General features: G+C 40.5%; 1 protein-coding gene across 1 annotated transcript in view; it reads right to left on the bottom strand.

Annotated features, from left to right (window-relative positions):
• Positions 1-25,712, bottom strand: part of LOC126419216 (calcium uniporter protein, mitochondrial) — a gene marked incomplete in the record, with an annotated part of 2,318,083 nt that overhangs the window by 25,685 nt on the left and 2,266,686 nt on the right. The window contains 1 exon segment of the mRNA XM_050086351.1: positions 14,823-14,969. Within this exon segment, the coding sequence (XP_049942308.1) occupies positions 14,823-14,969 (147 nt within the window).

Below are 25,712 nucleotides of genomic sequence, written 5' to 3' on the forward strand. Positions count from 1 at the left end.
TTCTGAGTTTTTCTCTTTGTTCTTTCCTGGACTGAGGTGTTCCAATGATTTTCAAGTGCACAATACCATGGAACCTTCTGCTCAGTCTCATTTTTTCCAGATCCGTCCGATCCCAGTGACACCCAGGGAACAAGAGAAAGATTAATTACATAGCCTCATGGAATCCAGTATTGTTTGGCCTATTGCATCAAGTGAATGGGCTACCCTATTAGTTATAGTAAAGAAACCGTTGGACTGGTTACGCCTCTGTGGCAATTTTAAAAGTTTCTATGGACACATAATGTGTCATGCATACTTACCTTATACCGCACTAAGATGAACTCTTCGTGAAGTTATCAGGTCGTCAACATTTCTCAGAAATTAACTTGTCAGATGCCTATTTACAATTCCCTCTGCATACAGAGTTACAACTTATGTTAGCTGTCAATACCCCTTTTGGACCATATCAATACTTTCAGTTGCCTTTTGGAGCTGCCAGTGATCCCGCTGTTTTTCAATGTTTTTGTGACTACTTAAACCATCTGTGTTGGGTTGTGCAAACTATTTGGATGACATTGTGGTTTCTGTCCCTCCACTGAGGAGCATCTACATCTACAAAATCTCTGTACTCTTTTTTTTTTTTCAGTCCTCCAAGCGGCCGGGTTGAGATGTAATTTAGAAAAATGTCAATTTTTTTCAACCTTCTATCATTTATCTCAGTTTTGAAGTTTCTCATGAGAGTCTCAAACCCCTGCATCAACATGTTTCTGCTATTGTGTTGCTTCCACACCCTATGTCAGTCAAAGAAATTCAGGTTTTTCCAGGAAAAGTCACCTACTACCACAAATTTTTGACTGGGGCAGTGACAATCGTCACCCGTTACATGCGTTGCGGTACAAAGGGACTCAGTTTGCTGGCTTCTGGCCTGTGAAACCACGTTTTCCACCCTAAGACCGTGTTGCATTCTGCGCCCTGCTTAGTGACATACTAAGCAGGCCTCGCCTCCACTTGGTCCTTGCGATGGCCGCTTCACAGTACAGGTTGGAGGTGGTACTGGCTCATAGATATCCCTATGGCTATGAACAGCCTATTGTTTGCGCCTAAAAAATGCTGACTCCTGCTCAAAACAGGTACTCTCAGATAGAAAAGGAAGCTTTGGCCATTGTATGTGCTGTGAAGAAATTCCATGTTTTTCTCTATGATACCAAATTCCACCTGGTCATCAATCACAAACCATTGATATCCATATTCAGTCCTTCTGTGACATTACCAGATAAAGTGGCACATTGCATTCAACACTGGACTCTTTTCCTTTTGCATTGAACAACGAAATTCATTTCCGCCCTACGAATCAGCACGCATATGCCGATGCTTTGTCCCACCTGCAAGCCAGCCTGGACCCAAGATTTGATGAGGAGGAATTGTTTTGTTTCCACATTGATGTCAGCACACAGCACATGGTTGATGGTTTTCCTGGAACTACAACACAGATCGTGAAGGCATAGCTTTGGGTCCCGTTATGTGGACGGTCATAATATTCACACAACATGGTTGGCCGGATTGACCACCTTCTTGTGCATTCGACTCCTCCATAATTATTACATCTTTTGACATCGATTCTTTGTTCACTTGTAGGCATGGATCACATGGCTTCTCAAGTATTGATCCCCTCAGTGCTTTGTTCGGAGTTCTCCATTTATTACATGCAGATCACTGTGGTGTCTCACGCACAAAAGTGTTCACAGTATGTGACACGAAGCAGCTCCCCAGGCATTATTGTCTACTTGGCAAACACCATCGCTTGCATGGGACCGTATACATCTACATCTACATACGTATTCCGCAATCCACCATATGGTGCATGGCAGAGGGTACCTCGTACCACAACTAGCATCTTCTCTCCCTGTTCCACTCCCAAACAGAACGAGGGAAAAATGACTGCCTATACGCCTCTGTATGAGCCCCAAATCTATCTTATCTTATCTTTGTGATCTTTCCGTGAAATGTAAGTTGGTGGCAGTAAAATTGTACTGTAGTCAGCCTCAAATGCTGGTTCTCTAAATTTCCTCAGTAGCAATTCACGAAAAGAATGCCTCCTTTCCTCTAGAGACTCCCACCCGAGTTCCTGTACCATTTCCGTAACACTCATGTGACGATCAAACCTACCAGTAACAAATCTAGCAGCCTGTCTCTGAATTGCTTCTATCTCCTCCCCCAATCCGACCTGACAGGGATCCCAAATGCTCAAGCAGTACTCAAGAATAGGTCGCACCAGCGTTCTATAAGCGATCTCCTTTACAGATGAACCACATCTTCCCACAATTCTACCAATGAACCGAAGACAACCACCTGCGTTCCCCACATCTGCCATTACATGCTTGTCCCACTTCATATTGCTCTGCAATGTTACGCCCAAATATTTAATCGACGTGACTGTGTCAAGTGCTACACTACTAATGGAGTATTCAGACAGTACAGGATTCTTTTTCCTATTCATCTGCATTAATTTACATTTATCTATACAGTGAAACCTCTATATAACGTTTTTCAAGGGACCACAAATTCTGAACACTGTATAGAGGAAAACACTATAAAGAGGAAGGCTTCCAAATAATAATTATAGGGCATTACCGAAGATCAGGATACCACTAATCAGCTTTGACAAATGGTGCCATAGATGACGTTTTAAATTTTCACAACATATGATATTCATTGCAAATGATCAATGTATCAACTGATTAGTTTTTTCAATTAAAACATGGGGCTCGGTAGGTGGATGGGTGAAAGTAAATGGATCAGTTTGTACAGTAAAAAGTTATAACAGATTCTTAAGATTGACATCGTTCTCCAAAGTTGACAGGTGGTATCGCATTCTTCAGTTGACCCAATTATAGAATATGAGCCAAATTTTGTTTATGATATACTAAACAAATTACATAAAAACACAGTAAATGGGACAGATTAAAAAAGAATTAGTTACGAAAAAATTACTTCAATAATTAAATTATCAAATGGAACTTAAATTTGCACAAAACTCTAGGAACCTAAGCAATCTGAAAATAACATGCCTATGATTTTTTAAAATATTCAAGCAGGCTTGCTTGTTTTCTGTTTCTCCTAGACTCTATGGCAACCATTTCTTGCTCCAAATGAGCAAGTTGAACTACTGTTCTGTCCTCAAGTCTATGGGCCATCATGTACCTCCTGAATGTTTCAAAGGCTTCAGCTGCCTTAGTATATGAGGGCACAGGGTCATCTTCCTTGTCACTGTCACTTTCACTACCACTATTACTCTCCAAGCTTCTCTCTGCAGTCAGCTCCTCAATACTTTGTACTCCTGTGGTTGCCACGTTGTCATCCACAGCCACAAAGTCCTCAAAAGTGACAGAATCACTGCCTATTAATTGGTGAAACTCTTGCAAATCACTTGCAACTTCTTCCACAGGAGCTGCCATCTCATTCTCAGAGAATCCCGCTTTTGTGAAACAGTTTTTAATAGTTTCAGCACTTACTTCCCTCCACGAGTACATAATTAAATTTATTGCCCGTAAAATGTTCAGTTTCTGTGAGCTTTGCTGGCTTCCCGGTTTTCGTTGGTCCATCAAATTCAAGGCCTTTTTTACAAGGGCTGTCCTATATTTAACCTTAAGGGCGTGTATTATGCCCAAATCCAAAGGTTGGAGACGGCTGGTGCCGTTGGGTGGCAGGAAAATTACTTTAACATTTCTCAGAAAGGGTACGTCTGGTGGATGTGCCGCACATCTATCCACAAACGGCAGCACTTTTCTTGCAGCACTCCCCATTTTGGCGTCAAATTCTCTTAGAAAACGTAAAAATATTTCACTCGTCATCCATGCCTTGGCATTGTTTGTATATTTGCACGGAAACGTGGAAATGTTTTTGAAGCACCTCGGATTTTTTGGCTTCCCGATAACCAAAGGTTTCAGTTTTTCACTGCCATCGGCGTTTGTACACAACAAAACGGTAAGACGTTCCTTGCTCTTCTTACCGTCATGGCAATTTTCCCCACGAAAAGTAAATGTCTCATCCGGCATTAAATTGAAAAACATGCCGGTTTCGTCAGCGTTATAAATGTCACGCAGTTTGTAGCCCTGTATCAGATTAGGGAGAGTCTGTATCCACTGAGCTACAGTTGGTTCGTCCACACTTTTACTTTCCCCACATTCCGATTTGTACACAACACCATGATGCTGTGGAAATTTATCAATCCATCCATTGGATGCCTTAAAATTGTCCATTCCTAACTGAAGTGATATTTGAAGCGCCTTCTCCTTCAAAGTAGTTCCGTTTATGCAGCATGTGCTTGCTGAAACCAAGTTAATAAAACTTTCTCCATTTCGTCGTAAGTCGATTGTTTCAAACGCATACGTTTCGAATTTCCACAATTCTCAAACCCTTCCATTATCGACGATCTGTATTTATAATAGTGTTGAGTGTTGAAGGGGCCAGTCCCAATTGCTTCGCTAGCTCCACGCGACTCATGCCAGGAGATGCCTCCACTTTTTTGATAATAGAAACCTTCTCTTCCAGAGAAATATTCTTCCGCTTTTCACCCATGTCCACTGATGAAAGCTTTAAAAAAACGTTATATCGAAGACACACACTTACTAGGCACACGAACTGTTTGCTGCTCAGCACACACAACACGGTACTAACAAGGGAACCTCCCCATCACCCCCCCCCCCCCTCAGATTTAGTTATAAGTTGGCACAGTGGATAGGCCTTGATGAACTGAACACAGATCAATTGAGAAAACAGGAAGAAGTTGTGTGGAACTGTGAAAAAATAAGCAAAATATACAAACTGAGTAGTCCATGGGCCACATAAGCAACATCATGGACGAAGTGTGTTTAGAAGCGCCGTGGTCCCGTGGTAGCGTGAGCAGCTGCTGAACGAAAGATCCTTGATTCAAGTCTTCCCTCAACTGAAAATTTTACTTTCTTTATTTTTGCATAGTTATTATCTGTCCGTTCGTTCATTGACATCTCTGTTCACTGTAATAAGTTTAGTGTCTGTGTTTTGCGACCGCACTGCAAAACCGTGCGATTAGTAGACGAAAGGACGTGCCTCTCCAATGGGAACAGAAAACATTTGATCGTAAGGTCAAAGGTCAACAGATTCCTCCACAGGAAAACACATCTGATATTTTCTATACGACACTGGTGACGGCATGTGCGTCACATGACAGGAATATGTTGTCGATCCACCTAACTTGTACACTTGGCGAATGGGTAAAAAGATTCTTCTACCTTGCCCGATTTAGGTTTACTTGTGTATGTGATAATCACTCCCAAAAAAGTGATGAAAACATAAGAGTTTGTCACATAAACTGAAAATAAAAAATTAAAATTTACACTAGATGGAAGATTTGAACCTAGGACCTTTCGTTTCGCAGCTGCTCACGTTACCACGAAACAACGGCGTTCCTGCGTTCCTATCGTCCTTATTGTTGCTTATCTTCACTTGAACTACTCAGTTTGTATATTTTGCTTATTTTTTCACAGTTCTACACAACTTCTTCCTGTTTTCTCAATTGATCTGTGTTCAGTTTTTCAAGGCCTATCCACTGTGCCAACTTATAACTAAATCTGAGGGGGGTGCGATGGGGAGGTTCCCTTGTAAGTACTAATACAAAGCATCGACTGAAATGGCGCCAAAATGATCGCAAGCAGAATGTGCGCCACATGTCACGTGACCGGGTTTTGCCGCTGACATATGAAATACGCTGAGCGCCGGCTTTCCGAGCCAGTGCAAACTGTGAAACCACATAACGGAAAACGATGCGTCTACATCCTGTCACTTAAACGTTATAAAGAGGTAAATAATTGACCAGGGTTTCAAAAATATGAGCGTTACATGGGGGAAACTGTAATATAGAGGAAACGCAGTAAAGAGGAAAATTTAACATTGTTTATATGGGCTTTTAGTCGGGACCGAAAAAAACGGAGGTAACATAGAGGAAACCATTATATGGAGGAACGTTATAAAGAGGTTTCACTGTATTTAGAGTTAGCTGCCATTCTTTACACCAATCACAAATCCTGTCCAAGTCATCTTGTATCATCCTACAGTCACTCAACGACGACACCTTCCCATACACCACAGCATCATCAACAAACAGCCACACATTGCTATCTGATGAAAAATATTATTTAAAGGGAAGAAAACATTTTATTAGCTTTGTAATTACACCCTGGATACGAAAAAAAAAACACATTTACTGTAAGAAAAAAACACAGAAGTTACACACAAGCCAAGAATAAAGATATTGACAGCAGAGTCATGGAGCAGCACATAAATATAGACGTCAAGGAATTTTTTCTTTTCTTTTAACACTTCCTCCAAAAGAAAAAATCATGAAATTATTGCTTTGTCTCTTGCATGCCAATTTCTGAACATAGAAAATTAAAACGAACTCGTTCAAGAGGTTTCGTCAAAATATCTGCCAACTGGTTGTGTCCATCAATGTGTTCCAAGAAAATCTCACCGTTCAGATATCTTTCACGAACATAGAAATGTCGGACCTCTATATGTTTAGAACGTCGATGATATTCTGGATTTTTTGCCAACTTCAATGCACTAGCATTGTCAATGTAAAGAACTGGGGGCTACCCCGACATTTCCACTAATTCTGATAGCAGACGACGTAACCAAACTAACTCTTTTGCTCCTTCACTAGCTGCAATTATTTCCGCCTCGGTTGTGGATGTGGCCACTACTTTCTGCAACTGACTTGTCCATGACACTGCACCACCTGAGTACTTTGCAAGAATTCCAGTTGTTGAGCGCCTTGTCCGGTTATCACCTGCGAAACCTGCATCAGCGTAAATCTTTTACTCTTCTTTTTTATTATATACAATTCCAAAATTTAAGGTCCCTTTCAAATACCGGAAAATGCGCTTTACTCTATTCCAGTCTTCAGTGGTTGGTTTCTCCATAGCTCGAGCAGCTTTATTGACTGCAAAAGTGATGTCTGGACGAGTTACTGTTGAAAGGTACATGAGACAACCAATTGCTTCACGGTAGGGTACAGATGACGAAACTTCTTCGTTTTGATTATTGTCCTCACGTCCAATAGGAGTTGAGATTGTATTGCATTCTCTCATTCGAAATCTTTGCAGAATTTCTTCTGTGTATTTCTCTTGACTTATCATTATTGCTCCATCTTCATATTGCTTTATTTTTATGCCAAGAAAATTGTCAAGACTGCCAGTTGTTATTTCGAATTCATGTTGTAAAACATCCATAAAAACAGCAATTTCTTTCTTGTTACTGCCGACAATCAGGCCATCATCAACGTAGATTGCCACATAAAGGCTATTTCCATTTTGTCTACGATAAAATAGGCATGGGTCTGCATCACTGTTTGAAAAACCAGCTTTCTTCATGAACTCAACAAAACGTGTTCCAGCAACGTGGCGCTTGCTTCAACCCATAAAGACCTTTTTTTAAGAAACATACTCGGCCTGTACCATCTTCGAAACCTTCTGGTTGTTCCATATATACTTCATCTTCAAGTATTCCATTCAAAAAAGCTGTCTTTACATCGAATTGTTCTAGCAGCATTTTCTTTGAAGCAGCTACAGCCAACAGAGTACGTGTGGTGTCATAACGTGCCACAGGGCTAAAGGCGTCGTCATAATCAATTCCTGCTTTCTGAATACAGCCTTTTGCAACCAATCTGGCTTTAAAGCGAGTACCTCCATTGACTGCGACCTTTCGCCGTAGAACCCAGCGGTTTTGCAATACTTTGGCATTCTTCGGACGGTCAACCAGCACCCAGGTATTGTTTTCCCTAAGTGATTGAAGTTCTTCACTAATAGCTTGCATCCATTCTTCCTTCTCGTTTGACTGCAATATTTCTGAAAAACAGTTTGGATCTTTGAATCCAAGTGCATCAACTTTTGTTGCCATACAAAATTCACCACTTTCCATCCAGGTTGTTTTTCTTCGTTATCTTTTATTCTTCTGTTTCTCTTCATTAGAAGATTCAGCAGCTTCTGCTTTTAGAAATTCTGTTAATTCTTTATTTTCTTCAGATTCACTCGACTCTTGATTTTCTCTAGAATCGAGAGTGCCAATTTTTTCTTGAGTTTGGCTTCCTCCAGAAGTGTACAGCCTAGGAGATTTACATTGGCCATCTTTAGATGAATTCGGATCATTAAATTCTTCCCGAGGGACTTCAAATTCAACATGATCACTATGTAAATCACAAACAATTTCTGGCTTAAATTTTACATCGTGACTCAACACCACTTTTCTTTTAGATGGAATCCAAACTCTGAACCCATCTTTGTCATTAACATATCCAACAAGTCGTCCAAACACTGCCTTATCATAAAACTTGGAACGGAATTGTTTGTTAATGTGAACATAGCAGCCTGTACCAAAAATTCTGAGATGATCAAGTCGTCCTACTGGTCGATTAAACCATAGTTCATAAGGGGTTTTATTTTCAACTGAAGATTTTCCAGTACGATTTATTAGGTAGACTGCTGTGTTACATGCCTCTGCCCACAACCCTTTAGGTAATTTACTCGGATTTAGCATTGACCGGGCAGCTTCAACAATGGTCCTATTTTCCCGTTCAGCCACACCGTTTTGTTCAGTAGTGTAAGGAGGAGGAATCAGTAGCTCTATTCCCCTGTCTGCAAGCAGTTCACTGACATTCTTATTGTTAAATTCTTTGCCACCATCACATCTAAATTGTTTGACAACATGTCCATTAGTTCGTGCTTCATTTAAAAACTGCTTAAGCACAGTACACACTTCACTTTTGTGTCTTAAAAAGAAAATTCGACGAAATTTACTAAAATTGTCTTTGAAACATACATAATAATGCTTGCCTCCAAAAGATTTCGTGCTCATTGGTCCATTTACATCCGCGTGGATTAATTCACCAGTACTGGTAGCGCGTTTTCGACGAAATTTACTAAAATCGTCTTTGAAACATACATAATAATGCTTGCCTCCAAAAGATTTCGTGCTCATTGGTCCATTTACATCCGCGTGGATTAATTCACCAGTACTGGTAGCGCGTATTGTTCGTGTTTTGAATGGCAGCCTATGCATCTTTCCAACCGCACAGCCGTCACAAAATTCATTCTTGGCATCTTCCACATTAATGTTCATTCCTTTTAAAATATTCTTCACATGTTGTTTATTCTGATGACCAAACCTTTCATGGTACACTTGCAATGTTTCGGATGAAGTCATCAAGCTCATACGATTCATTTTTGCATTTCTAACAACACGCATGCTCAACACATAAAGTCAATTTTTCACATAACCTGTCATAACAATATCGCCACTGACTTGTTTTCGAACATTATTATAACTAAAATTAGTACTGTAGCCTCTGCAGGCAATGGCTCTCACAGAGAACAGATTAGCACTTGCATCAGGGACGTATAAAACATTGTCCATTCTAGCATTGTACCATTTATTGTTTCGTCGGATTTGGATGTAAACTGTTCCTTGACCGTACGCACACATTTTCACATCTTGTTTTCCCAATGAAATTACTTGAGGAACATCAAATTCACTATACGAAACAAAATACTGTTTGTTGGGAGTGATATGATTTGTAGCGCCACTGTCGCAATACCATTTATTTGGGTCAGTGTGATTACTGGTACACACACCCATAGCGTATAAAGTAAATGCAGCGTGTTCACTGTCTCGCTTCTTCTCTTTTCTTTTACTGCTGTCACGAGTGTTCTGTGGACACTCTGCTGCCCAGTGACCTAATTGTTTGCATTTATTACACGGAAACTTTTGTTTTAATTGTGACTTCGTCATCTTTACTTGCTGATTACTTGTTTGCCGTTTTCTTGTTTTAGAAACGACAAAAGCTGCACTTCCATTAACGTCTTGTTCACGCAGTTCAATAGTACAGAGTTTTTCAATCAATAAATTCAAGCTTTGCTTTTCTGTCGGTATCGTATCCCAGAGATCCTTAAAATTGTCGTAGTCTTTTCCCAGTGTAGACAAAATTCGACCATTTAAGATTCTTTCAGATAGCGTATTTTCTTCATGTTTTGATAATTCATCGTTCAGGTCCACAAATAACTTTTGCAGTTTGGCCACATGTGCACTAATATCTTCCGATTCATCACGTTTAACACGGAAAAATGTTTCAATCAACATATTCAAACGCTGAGTACTGCTACGTTCAAATCGGGCGCGTAATTTGTCCCAGATTTCTTTAGCATTCTTGCACGTTAAGACGAGTTCTGCGACAGGTTTACTTAGCGCACTTGCTATAAGACTTGCTGCCTTTGCGTCGTCCTTGAGCCATTCCACATACGCTTCTTTTTGTTCACTTGTCGCTTCTTGCGGCAACTCTACACGTTCACGTGTACCGTTAATAATATCTTCTAGTCCATATGAACGTAGCACCATAGAAATATGCCATTTCCATTTGGCCCAGTCGTCAGGTCCTTCAAGCTTATCAATGCTGACCTTATAATCGCCGCTAGCAGTCATGTTTCTTTACAGACATACGCTCATTTCAAATATTGTTTTAATTAAACTGTGTTGTTTGCCTTTACACGTGTACTGGACCCATAACCTGATGAAAAATATTATTTAAAGGCAAGAAAACATTTTATTAGCTTTGTAATTACACCCTGGATACGAAAAAAACACATTTATTGTAATAAAAAAACACAGAAGTTACACACAAGCCAAGAATAAAGATATTGACAGCAGAGTCATGGAGTAGCACATAAATATAGACGTCAAGGAATTTTTTCTTTTCTTTTAACACTATCCACCCTATCCAAAAGATCATTTATGTAGCTAGAAAACAACAGCGGACCTACCACACTTCCCTGGGGCACTCCAGATGATATCCCCACTTACGATGAACACTCACCATTGAGGACAATGTACTGGGTTCTATTACTTAAGAAGTGGATTTCACTGGCTTCTTTCTCAATGATTATTGGCTGTTTCGTGTTGAAGCGTATTCTCATTTTCCATATGTTGTTCATTGTGCTTCCATATCCACAACTGCCACCGTTGCAGCCTTGTCCAGAGTTTTTGCACTCAAAAGCTTGCCCACGCTGTTAGTGTCCAATAATGTTCCACAATTTTCATCGCAAGAGTTTGCGGAATTTTGCAATTCCTGTGATATCCATCACATCCTCACCCACCATTCCATCCTCTATCTAATAGTGAGACACAGTGTCTAGTGCAAACGTTCAAAATTCAGATGAGACAGAATGTTGCCAGCTCTTTGTCCAACATTGCCTTAGACCAGGTTCTCTCATTGTGCCATTTCACACCATTTGGTGAAATGAGCCCAGTGGGGCGACTCCATGGGTGCCAGCTGAGGCCACTGCTACACACCTTGTGTCCTGCACCCAGACATCAACCAGTGTGGCCACTGAACTTCTTCCAGTAGGTGTGACTGTCTGGGCACATGGTTTCGGACATGATACTAAACAGATTCCTGCTGTCATCACCAGATCCTGGGGGCAGTGTCTCTGCAACATCTGCACAGAGGATGGCCTCTGCTCGAGACATCATGATCAGCTTTGCCTTCGCACGGATGGCAGGCATCCCCTGATGTCACACCTTCACCTCCGAGTCTGTCCACATCAGGCATCACATTACCTGCTGCAAGCGAGGGCATCTGTCTTCGGTAGCTGAACCAGCAGTTCCTCTATTGCTTCCAACACCATCATCAGAGATTCTGTCATTTGTTGGTACCAGTATCATCAGCACTGCAAGCACGGTCACCAGAGCAGATGACCGAGGTTGACATGGAAACAGCGCTGGTGTTGCCATATGGTTAGACTTAGGAAGGTGGGTGCAGAATGTATCTGCACCCAAAGCACTTTAGACCAGGTTAACCAAGCTACACTTGGCCTCAGTTCTCTATGTGTATTGTTACAGCTCTTAGTGTATGTACTTGGTTCCTGCTGAATGTTACTTAAATGCTGTGTTCGTGTCGCTAATGCTTCTGTGGAATAAAGTTGTGTTCGGTTTACTGGTTATGTCTTCTTATGCCTAATTACAACAAGAAGGATAATTTAAGTGTACAACATATTTGTTGTTGAAATTTCTTTTTACAGACGTCATAACTGTATAGTGATTGCAATATTAAAAATACAAATTTCTGATATGTGCATCAATGATTGTAATGGTAAGTTACAAACAGGACTGAAGTACGTATTCCTGGTCATGCAGAACTGAAAATCGGTATTGGTAGTGTAGAATGATCTAAATGTTCTTACAAGGGAAAAAAGTGTTGTGTATGAGAGACGAAGAAAGACAGTATCTGACATTATATGAACTTTTTTTTATTTTAGTAGGAATGGTTAAAAATGTGGAATGTTGTTGTGTTCCTCCAACTGAAAAGTGTCACTTTCGTACAGACTTCCTGAAAATCATACATTTTGGCAGTGAATGGAAGGACCTTGTGCCATTTTTATTGCGAACAACTACAGCTTATAGGGTGACTTCAATCGAAACAGAAATAAAACAATTAGCTGTTTTACCACAATGCGGTCCATACTTAATAAATGAAATTTTACATTAACAAGTTAGATTGTCAACCATCTGATGCTGAGTATTCTAGTACATCTATGCAAATTAATAAATTCATGTCGCCCACTGGATTTTTCTGTCTCTATGTGAAGGCTAATCTCAGGAACTACTATATGGATTTAGATACTGTTTTCACTAATAGACTTATTCATGAGAAATGTTTGTGTGTGTAATTTACAATTACAATAATGATGAGTATGTAATACATGGATTGTTACCTGTTCCATAGTTATTTGGGGTGTGGTGTGACGTCTTGTGGGAACGATGGGAGGTACGAGCTGGTCAGTTACAAAGAAGGCTGTATCCAGTGGCAAAACAAGGAGCAAAGCTCGACCAGAATCTATATGTATTATAAATTCGAGAGTCCACTTTATTTTCCTGTCTCCATGTGAAGGCTAATCTCAGCAACTACTGTAGAAATTTTAATTTATTTTCACTAATAGATACACCGATGAGGAAAGTTTATGCTTACAATTTATTACCGCTATGCCAGGCACGTTTTCTGACCGAAGATGTTCAGCACTACGCATGCGAAGCCTGGGTAGGACATTAGTTGCACTTAACACGTAATCAGACGTGCCAAGCTGCACACAAGACTGTAACCAAAGACCTACATTTCTTGTGTTGGCAAGATGGTGGACAATGGCGACCCCCCACACCCCCCTCCACCCACTGCTGCTATCAGGATATGTAAAGCCATCTCCCTATATTCTAATCTCACTGACAACACATACCTTAGTGCTCAGAGGCACGAGAGACTGGTGTCTGGTACAGTAAAACAAACAGTTGCGAGCAGGATAAAACTGACAGAAATGAGATGGCACCAGAGTAGGAGCTCAAAACGTGTGGTGAGACCCAACCCTTTGGGCAGCAAGTAGACACAGAGTAAGAGAGCACTACCTTTAACTACGTGGACGTTCCACTAAGATCAGGCGCGGCTCGTGGTTTCTATACTGGGGAAGGCTGCGGTATTTATCGATCGGAGCCAACATAGATCTCGGGTTACGCTACAGATTAGTCTGACATAAACATCTAAGGATTCAGGGGGAGGGGTTGGTCATATCACTCTCTACCCATAATTTTACGTACTGTATCTTCTATAATCAGGTATTAAATATCATTAGAAGCTAACTTCGAGTTAAAATCTTTGGTTAGTGTTTTTATACGTCGTCATTACATTTTCTGACACTTTGCAGCAAATCATATGAAAAGACGCGTTTCGGGGAGATCTTTAATGCGACGAATCTTAACTTTGCGGCTGCTTAATATTTTAGGTGTTTTCAGTTCTAAACTTAAGGCGTTTATTGTGGTTTACCTCCAGAGCTCGAAGTTTACGAGTTCGCATGACGATACTGTGATGTTTTGGTGACGTCGCAGGTCTTGTGCAAGTAAAACTCACTAAAATCTTGCAAAATACACTCCGAAAAAGAAACTTGCTAATATCACACGATATCAACAAAAGCAGTCAGCACCAGCAAGCAAGCAAGGAAAGTAAAGTAATGGGACAAATTTCGCGCGCTTTGTCCTCTAATCACTTATGAAACTCTCGCTAGATGGCAGTACTGTTATGTTACTGTAGTCTAGTGCACTCTGGCGGGATATTTGCAAACTAATTCTAAACGTGGATAAAATAGCCAATGGCAGAAACAAAACAACTATGTAAAACATTATCAAAACAATAATACCAAACGTCGATTAATGACACATCGAAGCGTAGTAGAGATGTGCAGAGAGAGAGATTGGATAGCGAAGGTTCGGCCACTCTACATTCCTTTATTACATAGATAGAGGAACTTGAAAAACGTGTGGTGGTTGGTATGACACCCTTAGGCTGCTAGCTCTGAGCCTTCGGGTCGCCCATAAAGAGCAGTACTATGTAGAAGCCACGCCCCCAAACCGCTACTACATGCAGCTTACGGACTTTCCAAGGCGCAGCCTAAACATTACTAACCGTTCGGAAAACATCTATCGATACAAACAGTTCCAAAAACGTTGACCGTCGTTATTTTAATCGGAATGGGAAATATGTGAAATTCGTCTTGATAATTTAAATTATGTAATACGTTCTTCCGAAATTTACTTTAACATATATTTTGGGGCGGCTCCGCCTCAGAGCCTTTAATTACGAGCCGCGCCTGACTAAGATATTTATCAATTTAAATACATAACCGAGGAACATTGCTTCAACCGAAGGAAAGCTGTTTGTCGTCGCGAATATGTGGTCCGGTATTTGCACCACTGTGTTACTTGGCACATAAGCTCACCTGCTCCATTGGTTCCAGCTCGACCTTGAGCTCCTCGAGCTGTGAGCACAGCTCCCTCTCCTTGTGCAGCTGATGCTCCTCCACGTTCAGGGCTTCGTACATCTGGTTCACCAAGTTCCGGACATCTGACAGTCGCTGCAGTTCTTCCTGCAAAACAGAACATGTGCTTAGTAACCGGGAGGCTGTCATCTGCCATGTGTATTTCTGACAACAACTTCAGCAGGTGTAGAAAGAGCTGCTACAAAGCAATGTGAGGGATTGTCAAAGTTTTAATTACCACCTTGAAAAAATACAGTTATATGTGGCTCCGTAAACTTTCCCGGCATAATAGTTGGTTGTATTCATGTCGGGTCTCCAGCCAGAACATACCATCATCTGGATACATCCAGATGACGATATGTTCCAGCTGGAGACCTGACACGAATGTAATACAGTTACATAATTATTTTTGTATCTTCTTCTCTGCTGAGCCAGCAGCTTGCACAAGGTCATAATAGACATCTTCTTACACTTCTGACAAAATTAGCTGAAAACTGTTTATTTATTGCTGACGGCACAAGTTCACAACAAGCTTGTTTCAGCATATGTACCATTATCAACAGTTCATCTAGATGGAATGACATCCATAAATAATCTTGGTACACTTTACACTGATCAGCCAGAACAATATGACTACCTACATAATAGGCAGTACAGCCACCTTTGGCACGGATAACAGCAGCATTGTATCATGGCACAGAAGCAAGGAGGGAGTTGGCACCACATCTGTGCACACAAGACACCTAATTCCTGTAAATTTTGGTGGAGGGGTGGCGGGGGTGATGAGCTCTGACACCATGTTCAATCACATCCCACACGTGTTCGATTGGGTTCAGATCTGGCGAGTTGGAGGATCAGCGCATCAACTGGAACTCACCACTGTTTTCCTCGAACTACTCTATCACAATCCAGACCTTGTGACGAGACACATTTTCTTGTTGAAAATGCCACTGCCATCAGGAAATGATCACCATGAAGGGGTGTACGTGGTCTGCAACTGTTGTACGGTACTCCTTGGCCATCCTTTTGCCTTGCACGATCTCCATTGGACCCTGCGTGCTCGTATGAATGTTACCTGGAGCATAATGGAGCTGCCGTCAGCTTGTCTCCCTCCCGCAGCACACGTGTCGAGGAGATGGTCCCCTGGTAGACGACAGTGTTGAAGACAGTCATTACAGCACAACCGACAATTTGTGCAGATTCCGAAATGCTCATGCCAAGACTCTGGCTCACCCCAACTTTCCCTCAGTCAAACACAGATAGATCGAATGCCTTCCCCATTCTACACACAAACAACACACTCACTGATGCTACGTGTGTCCGACTAGTAGTCATCCCTCACCAGGTGATGCTGGTATCGCTTGGATGGGTTTATACCGATAGTAGGTTGGTGGTCATAATATTCTGGCTGATCAGGGTATGTACTGTGTTGTTAACATAGGTCATGTATTTATACTGTCTAGATGAAGTGACATTCATAAATCATGTGAGAACATAAAATCTTTTGTGTACTATGCTGGTATTTTCTGTGACCTATCTAAGGCACTTTGCTCTGTGAATCACAGCATTCTTCTAGGTAAATTGAATTTTTATGCAATTAATGGCATAGTCAACCAATGGATAATGTCATATCCAACCAAAACAATGCAGAAAGTTGTACTTAGTAATTCAGTCAACATAGTCTGGGGACGTAATCCCGACTTGAGAGAAATCACCTATGGAGCTCACATAAGCAGCTTAATTTTACTTCTACTATTGTTCCTCACATACACAAATAATCTTCCGCCTCAGGCACAACAAGCAGAATTGCTTCTTTTTGCAGATGATGCTAGTACGGTAATCAGTCCAATGGTACATACAGGAACAGAAGAAACAGTAAACGATGTTCTTGAAAGTGTCATTGACTGGTTTTCTGTTAATTTTAAAAAGACACAGAATATTCAGTTGTGCACATCTAGGGGTACTACAGCAATGATATGTATAATACTTGGTGAAGAAACAATAAATATAATGGAACATTCAAAATTCTTAGGTGTTCATACTGATGAGAATTTAAACTGGAGAAAGCACATTTTGGAACTCCTACAAAACTTAGTTCAGCCTCATTAGGACTTAGAGTCATTACAAACCTTGGGAAGAGACAAATCAGTAAATTGGCATATTTTCCACATTTTCATTCAATAATGTCATGTGGCATAATGTCCTGGGTAGCTCATCTTTACAAAAGAAACTCTCTGCTGCTCAAAAACGTGTTGTAAGAATAATATGCGGTGTCCATCCATGATCATCTTATAGGCATCTGTTTAAGGAGTTGGGGATTCTGACTACTGCTTCACAGCACATTTATTCCCCTCATGAAGTGTGTTGTAAATTGTCCACCACAGTTCAAATGAGGCAGTGAAGTACATAATTCCAAAGGAAAAGTGACATTCATTATTCCACATTAAGGTTGTCTTTAGCACACAATGGGTGCACAATACCCCAACTAAAATTTTTGATCATTTGCCCAGCGATATAAGATATCTGACAGACAGCAAAGTAAAATTTGAAAACAAACTGCGAATCTCCTCGACAACTCCTTCCGTTCTTTGGAGGAATTTCTATTATTGTAATGTTTATAAGGTGGCGAGCAGTTATTACTAACTCACATGGGCATTATAATAAATAAAAACTTATAAATGTCAACTGGTAGTTATTTTCACAAATTAATTTGCAATGTGAATGTAAAATGGGTTGTACCACATCTTTATGATTCATCGTACAAAATGGTCCATGGAACGTGTAACTAATATAGGTTACATACTGTATTTACTTTCTGCAGAAATTTCGTGTTATTTTTTGACAGTTGTAAAATGACAGATCGTACACACAAAGCATCATTGGAATGATCTGTCATTTTACAACTGTCAAAAACATAACACGAAATTTCTGTAGAAAGTAACCTGATCTTGTTAACAACGCAGGTACATAAAAGAACTTACGTTCCAAGATGATTTATGGACGTCACTGCATATAGAATCTAGAGGAAACTTGATACAGATGCACATATGCGGGAAAAAGCTTGTTGTGAAATCATGTAGTCAACAAGAATTTAACAATTTGCAGCTATTTTTGTCAAAGTATAAGAAAAATATTTTCCTGGGTATATTTTCGTTCTGCCGTTGAAACTACAAGAAAATGCGTTTTTTTTTTCGCCAGACGCGCTTCGTTTTATTGAGGTATAGCGAAACGCGTCTGGTGAAAAGAAAAAAGGAAAAAAAAGGACACGCATTTCCATGTAGTTTTAACGACGGAACGAAAATACCCTCAGAAATTGTGAAGCAACTACGGACAATATGGCCACACAAATGCAGAAAATTTTTTCGTTTGTTTGCAGACGGAAGCCTGTAGTCCCGGTAAACGACGAGATCATCTTAGCCCAGTACAGACAGCAGTGAAATGGGGGTAGAGTTGTAAAAGGTGGAGTGAGTTTGATTTTCAGATATGGTGCCTGTAATACCCCAAGTTTTAGATCTCCCCTTTGTACGTTATCCATCATCTCGAGAAAAACCGACAAGAAATGTCACTTTTTCAGTTTTTTCTCAGTAACTTACTCCCAGTGTATTTTACGCTACAATATGTCATTATCAGTTTTAAAGAGCGATAAATTTCCTGCAAGTTTCATATACAGGGTGTTCGGAAATTCCCATGTACACAATATTTCGAATTGGAACCCATGCCAGGAAACGTACCGTTTCCGTGGTACAGTCGTTTGAAAACATTATTTTTTAGTAGGTACGTATGCAACAGGATTGTCAGGGTGGGGGGGGGGGGGGTATATCCGATGCCAGTGCCAATGAATAAAGAACCAGCTCCATAGACATTGTTGTCAAGCCAATGCAGAAAGTTCTCAAGGCAACTAATGCAGCTGCAAAAACAGCGGGACTTCGATGCTCCATTGCATCTTTCAATGTGGATTCGAATTATACGGCAATGCACCAGAAGTTGAATTCATCATGGAAGAAGACGAGTTTGACGATCCACTGCGTACTGGTCGAAGTGGTGAACTGTACACGTCTGAAGCAAAACAACACAAATTGTTCAATTTTTAGCTTAAAATCATGTATATATCATTAAAATAAACTGTAATTTCCAATTTTAAATTGTAATTTGTTGAAATATACGTATATGTAAAAGAGTTGAAAATTGGTGTTTTTCAGAAGAGCTTATTCCCCAGAAATTACGTGAATCTCCTAAATTACATGCACATATTGCACACATAACGGCTAAGGATGACATTACTTTTAGGAATACTATTTTTTGAGGATGTGTGGCGTAACAAGTGCTGTATCATTTGAGAGATACAGAGCCGAGCGAGTGTACCAGGGGGTTGCTCCAGTTCACTGCAACTAGCGCGATGTCAACATAAACGCGCCTATGCGTAGCATACAAATATTGCATCATAATCTAAGAATGAAATTAAAAATTAAAGTACTTTTCCAAACTTTGGCAGTGTATACTTCAGTACATTAATGTTTAAACTGTTAAATCTCAGAATGATCAGATGAATATGTTTCCCTAAATAGATCGTTATAAATAAAAAGCAAGTGGCACTAAATAATGATGGTAGAAAGCCAAGAATTATTTAGGATGTGCAAATGTATTTCACAATCAACTGTTACAGATCTCAACTTGATGGGTGCAATATTTTCGTCAAAATCAGTGTTTTTACGAAAAACTTAATGCGCTAAATATTAGACGGGAAAGATCTGAATAGGGGAAAGTAGCCTATATCGCACCACTTTTCATAAGAACTGCTGTAAAAGCCTTAAAATGTTCTATTTTAGTTACATAAATAAAAAGAAATGAATATTTGTGTTTTGGGTACAAAAAGCATTTACAAGAAATTTTTGCCATAATATATATATTTATTTTTGACAGTTCTGTAAAACTCTGCAATCGGTGCCATTTGGACTAATGGTTTCCTAAATTGCTCCATGGGGTGCCAAAATCGCTCCTGTTACTACTATTATGCGGTTTTTGGTTGAAAATTTGTTTTCAAATTTAAATTATTTATTTATTTCACTGAATATCTCACACAAATAGCCTTTAAAATATTCGTAATAATGCTTTGCTGTTATTGAAAAAAAGAAAATAAATTTATCATAGTTCAAATACAGTTTAACTTATGTACAAACTCACACTGAAAGGTCATTTGATGTTTTAGAACACCAGCACAGGTTTCATGAGCCCATTTTCTGCAAACTGAGCATTGCAGCATATCCTCCACCACACTTTCTTCACAAATCAATTTCAACCTGAATATTTTCGAGAGACGATTACGATGAACCAGTGTTATTTTCGTTGCGTCTCTGCTTCTTCCTTTTGAAGGTCCAAGCCCATTAGTTGATTTCAACACTTTCTTTGCAACATGAAGTGATTTTTTGTCCCTAATATCTTGCAATGTATTCGTATGCTTCAAGTCAACATTTCAGCTTTCTGAGCGCCTTTCTTTGGTCTTTTTCGTTGTCTGGTAGGCCTAACCGGTTTTGACCAAGGACTCATTTCATGGACGGTCGCAGCAAGACTTCATGAGGGGCTAATTTGAAGTGGTTGCTATACCTTTGTATTTGCTCCGTTGGAGAGGCCTCCTTCAGCTTCTTGATGCCCATTCTCAGCTCTGTCATTGGGAAGCGTTAGGCACATTGGCGTCTCTTCAACTTGATTTGTGTTGCTTTTCTGTGAATGGGTAATGGCTGGAACAAAGTCAGCATCGCGAAAGACATTTCTGTCTACGGGCCAGATTCCAGTGGTTCTGAAACCATTCATTGCATTGATGAAGGTCGCTGCTCGGATGTACGCTTCGGAAAGCGGAGAACAAATCTCGAACCGAGTCACAGGAGGCTCATTAGCTCGCAGCCATTTCCACAGCGCTTCATGATAATAGGAACGGTGTGTAGTGTGCCCGTTAAGTTTTAAGAGTAAAACACCGTGCGACCTTGCAAATTTAATAGCATCAAGATTCATGGAGTGTGTCGAGTGTTCAACCAACACAAGAAGAACTTGTCTCTCTGCGATGGTTTCACATAAGCAATAAAATGCGCCAGCCATTTAATGTGTCTGAAATTTCCACAAGAGCGCCTGGCGGAGCACCAGTTTTAAGCCTCTTAAATATTATGGGGGGGGGGGGGGGGAGGCATAGCTACCACTAGCACTCGTACAGCAGACAATTGTAGTGTTAGTTCCTCTTTCGGCACTAGGAACACTACCCACTTGATGTTTCCCCTTCTGTGCCAATATCTTAGGAGATTTCTTTTGTACAGTTGAGAAACCCGATTCGTCGACATTGAAAATGGGCAGTCCATTTAGTTTATACTCGTCTACGTTTTTCTCCAGATTGTCAAAAGACTTGTTAACAATTTGTTTATTAAAACCTCCAGCCCTAGCAATAGATACATTTTCAGGCTGTCGTAAAGTTAGTGTCGGATGACGTTTCACAAAAGCGTATAACCATTTCTTACCAGCCATTTTTTTCTCTTTACTGAATGGATTGTCAAGATGGGGATTAGTCTCAATTATTTGAAAAGCTAACTTCCTTACTTCAGTTATTCGTAAGACCGAACAGATTCTCTTCGAATTCTAAAATGACGTTAACAAGTTCTTCTACAGCTGAAAGTGGTAATGCTGTTTGTTTTCCATTCACTGCCCCATTGTTGCCACGGTTGACTCCCCGTATAACTTCACCTCGAATATGTCTTAGAAAAATTTTCTTTGGTATTTCTTTTTTTTTGTGCAACATTCGTTCAGTTTTAATTTCCGTTGTTTAAAATCTTCTCTAAAATTCTTCAATGCACGTGTCATACTTTCTGGAGACCACTTCGCAGCCATCGTAATGGAAATCTGCAATGAAGAAGGTGAAATAATAATACCTGTTATGAAACAACTTTCACGATCACCGCGAAATTATTTTTCTTAGTTCGGCAATATTAGACTCCATAAATGTATTGAAGTATTTAGCCTAAATGGCTTTCATTACTAAGGTTCTTAAATCGCACCAGTAAATATTCCTAAATCGCACTGGAGCTATTTAGGCAACTCAGCAGTAGTGCGATTTCGGCAACCACCATTTTGTGAGTTTGTCATGCTGTAAGCTAAACAATTGATTGAATGACAATTATAACGATGTCAAAGAGTAGTTAAACATATCTTAATTATATGTAATAGATGTGAATGAAATTATGTTTTGTACCTTAGTAGCAGGCTCCTTACGAAAGTACACAAATCTTACATTAAAATCGTCACTTTTCTTGTAAAACAAATACAACACAAACTACCGCAGCCACTGAAACCGAACTATTGTCGCCTCATGGGAGTGTTCCCTAGTTCAAACTACTTCCGTTAGGTGGTGCGTAAGTATCACCGGTAAATCTAAAAACGTGGTGGTGCGATTTGAAAGCCGTTGCGATACAGGCTACTTTCCCCTTCAGCACTTGATTACATCCGTTAAATAATGAAGCTATAACAAGCTTCAAGACTTTGATGTAAATACCAATCAATACAAGGTCTCTTACGTATGTAGCTCAGAGGTCATGTTCAACTGTCGGTCCCGTTTTAAAAATTCTAGCCGGCTCGAACTTAATGCAGTCGAGCTAAAACGTTTTCTGTAATTAAAGCCAATCTAAATCCATTCATATACAAATAACGAAGATTGTAAATTGATTCATAACCGACTTCCTAAATAATAAATGTCAGAGAAAGCGGCCAATTAGATGCTACTACCTCGGTATACAGAAGATGACGGCAGATGTTCTCTTCGGCCGTCCGCTGTGCCCTTATATACAAATAGGCCTGAGAACCCATTGACGACCAAGAAGACGAGCCAAACTGAGAAGACAACGAATACACTGCGATTCACCGAACCGCACAATAACCCTGGATTCGGTGCGGGGCGGCGGTGGGGTGAGTGGACTGCTGTAGCCTGTAGTGGGTTGTGAACCACTGAGGGCTACGGCGCGGACGAAGCCTCTCCATCGTTTCTAGGTCCCCGGTTCAATACACACAATATACACAACATACCTGAAAATCTAAATTTCTCCACCATTTGCAATCAAAAATGGTATCTCTGTTGGCTTATCTCGCCGCTAGAGGAGCTAAACAAAATGGTGCACTCCATTGACAGTGTAGCATCATGCGGTATTTAGTTTTCTGCATTTGAAGGGGAACAACACTGCAATAACCCGTGCTGAGTCAGTGGAAGGGTAAAAGAAGGATGGACCATCGTATGACACAGTGGTTATGAGGCGTCGACGCTTTTATTGTTGTCAGACGACACCGAATGACGAAGAATTAAGCGACAGACCACTCCTCTGTGAGTAAGTGGCAACCACAAAGAAAATGGACGTCCTGGTGCTGGAAGACCTGTCGATCACAATCGAGGCGGTAGCAGAAAAGTGAAAATCGCTCTCTGAGCAGATCTCAACATCCTTCACGACATTTTGAATACGAAAAATTTCGCCGCCCGCTGAATTCTGTGACCGCTCAACCCCATTAAGAGAAGCCTGCCGAACGGAGACATCAGCCGAAGTGTTGCAGCTGTATCAGGCCTATCCAGATGGCTTCTGAAGCTGCCTAATCATTGCGGACGAGTGCTTGGCTTATCACTATGACCCCAAGACAAAAAAGTGAAAACAAACGGATTCACAACCACGCCGAAAACAGCGAGGACCCAGCCATCAGCGCAGTGCGAAGAGTCACAGGTTCTTCGGCTATCAAATTCAGATTCTGTCTCTAAACCCCCCCCCCCCCCCCCCCCACCCTCCCCCCGTTTTCTCCTAACATGGCACCCAATGACTTCTTCCTGTTTCATCGGAAGATCAAACCATTGCGTGGCGGCATTTCCAGAATGACTACTACGGCCAACATCTCTGCCGCGTCAGCCGCTGATGGTGAAAAATGTGTCAAATGGCTCTGAGCACTATGGGACTTAACTGCTGAGGTCATCAGCCCCTAGAACTTCAGAACTACTTAAACCTAACTAACCTAAGGACATCACAACATCCATGCCCGAGGCAGATTCGAACCTGCGACCGTAGCGGTCGCGCGGTTCCGGACTGAGCGCCTAGAACAGCTTGGCCACAGCGGCTGGCTAAAAATGTGTCACATTGAAAGGTGAACACAGACACAAATAGCATCACCAAGTTTCACCGGCACTGGCGCAGCTTGATCATTAAGAGGTGATAATTAAAACATGGTGACTGCCCCTTGCATTCAACGTATCGAACACGACAGTAAATAAATAAAATGAAAGCAAAAACGGTCCAAACAAAGATTGTTTTGTTTCCCAAGCCCTGTGTGTTTGCTTATACTACTGAAAATCGCTTGAAAACACATTGTACATAAATTCCAATGTTCAGTTGTTCAGTACCAGGTTTTTTTTTTATGTTTCCGTGTCTCAATATGTAAAAGTGGAACCTTTACGGTATCGCTTTATTGTTCGTGTGCCTGTCCGACTGTTAAGAATCCTTTTTATCAGGAACGAGTACAGGTATCAAGTTCAAATGTATGTCACATATTAGGGTATATGGTCCCATTCAATTCAGTCAAAAGATATGACCGTTTATGTTACATATTTTGATACTCGCAAACTGACTCACCAAAACCCACAGAGTACCTCTCGTTGACCTAGAATTATGAAATCTGGCAAGAAGCAAGGTTCCAGACTACGACTAAAGGGAAAAATCCGAAATTGTTAATTCGTAATTACATCGACGAAAAAATTTTCTTTTGTCATTTGTTATCCGACACAAAATTCAAATTAAAACATTCTCTAAAGTCTTTGAATCCTTGGAACGGATGTCTTACCAGTATCAAAGTCAGTAGCAGGCAGAAGTGATAGAGATTCTCGCTTCTAGGAATGTATGAACTGTCTACATTTACTATTAAGTTTGTACGGAACCCTGAGTGAGCGAGTCCTACTGGCACCTGTCTATTTTTTTAAAAAATTGGACTACAGTGTTTTTTTTTTTTTTTTTTTTTTTTTTGTACCAAGAGACATCTGAGACAAAAGCTGTTTTGTAGATCACAGAAGGCAACACGAAGTAACAGCACAATGGATATGGGAATTCTTATGCTGTTGTGGCAAGCCTCCCGGCACTGCTATACGTTGAGAGAAGATTAGATTAGATTAGATTAAATTAGATTAGATTTACATCTACATCTACACGGACACACTGCAAATCACATTTAAGTGCCTGGCAGAGGGTTCATCGAAACACCTTCACAATTTTCTATTATTCCAATTCGTATAGCGCGCGGAAAGAACGAACACCTATTAACTTTCCGTAAGAGTTCTGTTTTCCTTTTATCATCGTGGTGATGGTTTCTCCCCATGTAGGTCGGCGTCAACAAAATATTTTCACATTCGGAGGAGAAAGTTGGTGGTTGGAATTTCGTGAGAAGATTCCGTCGCAGCGAAATGATGTCCAGCCCAAATCCTGTATCATTTCAATGATACTCTCTCCTATATTTCGCTATAATACAAAACGTGCTGCCCTTCTTTGAACTTTTTCTATGTACTCCGTCAGTCCTATCTGGTAATGATCCCACACCGCGCAGCAATACTCTAAAAAAGGACGGACAAGCGTAGTGTAGGCAGTCTCCTTAGCAGGTCTGTTGCAGTTTCTAAGTGTCCTGCCATACCAATTTAAGTTGTTCGTAATTGTAATTCCTAGGTATTTAGTTGAATTTACGGGTTTAGATTTGACTGATTTATCGTGTAACCAGTTTAACGAATTCCTTTTGGCACTCATGTGGATGACCTCACACTTGTCTTTCTTTTTGGTCAACCGCCAATTTTCGCACCATTCAGATATC

This window comes from Schistocerca serialis, chromosome 9, assembly GCF_023864345.2.
Source record: "Schistocerca serialis cubense isolate TAMUIC-IGC-003099 chromosome 9, iqSchSeri2.2, whole genome shotgun sequence".
Taxonomy (NCBI): Eukaryota; Metazoa; Arthropoda; class Insecta; order Orthoptera; family Acrididae; genus Schistocerca; species Schistocerca serialis.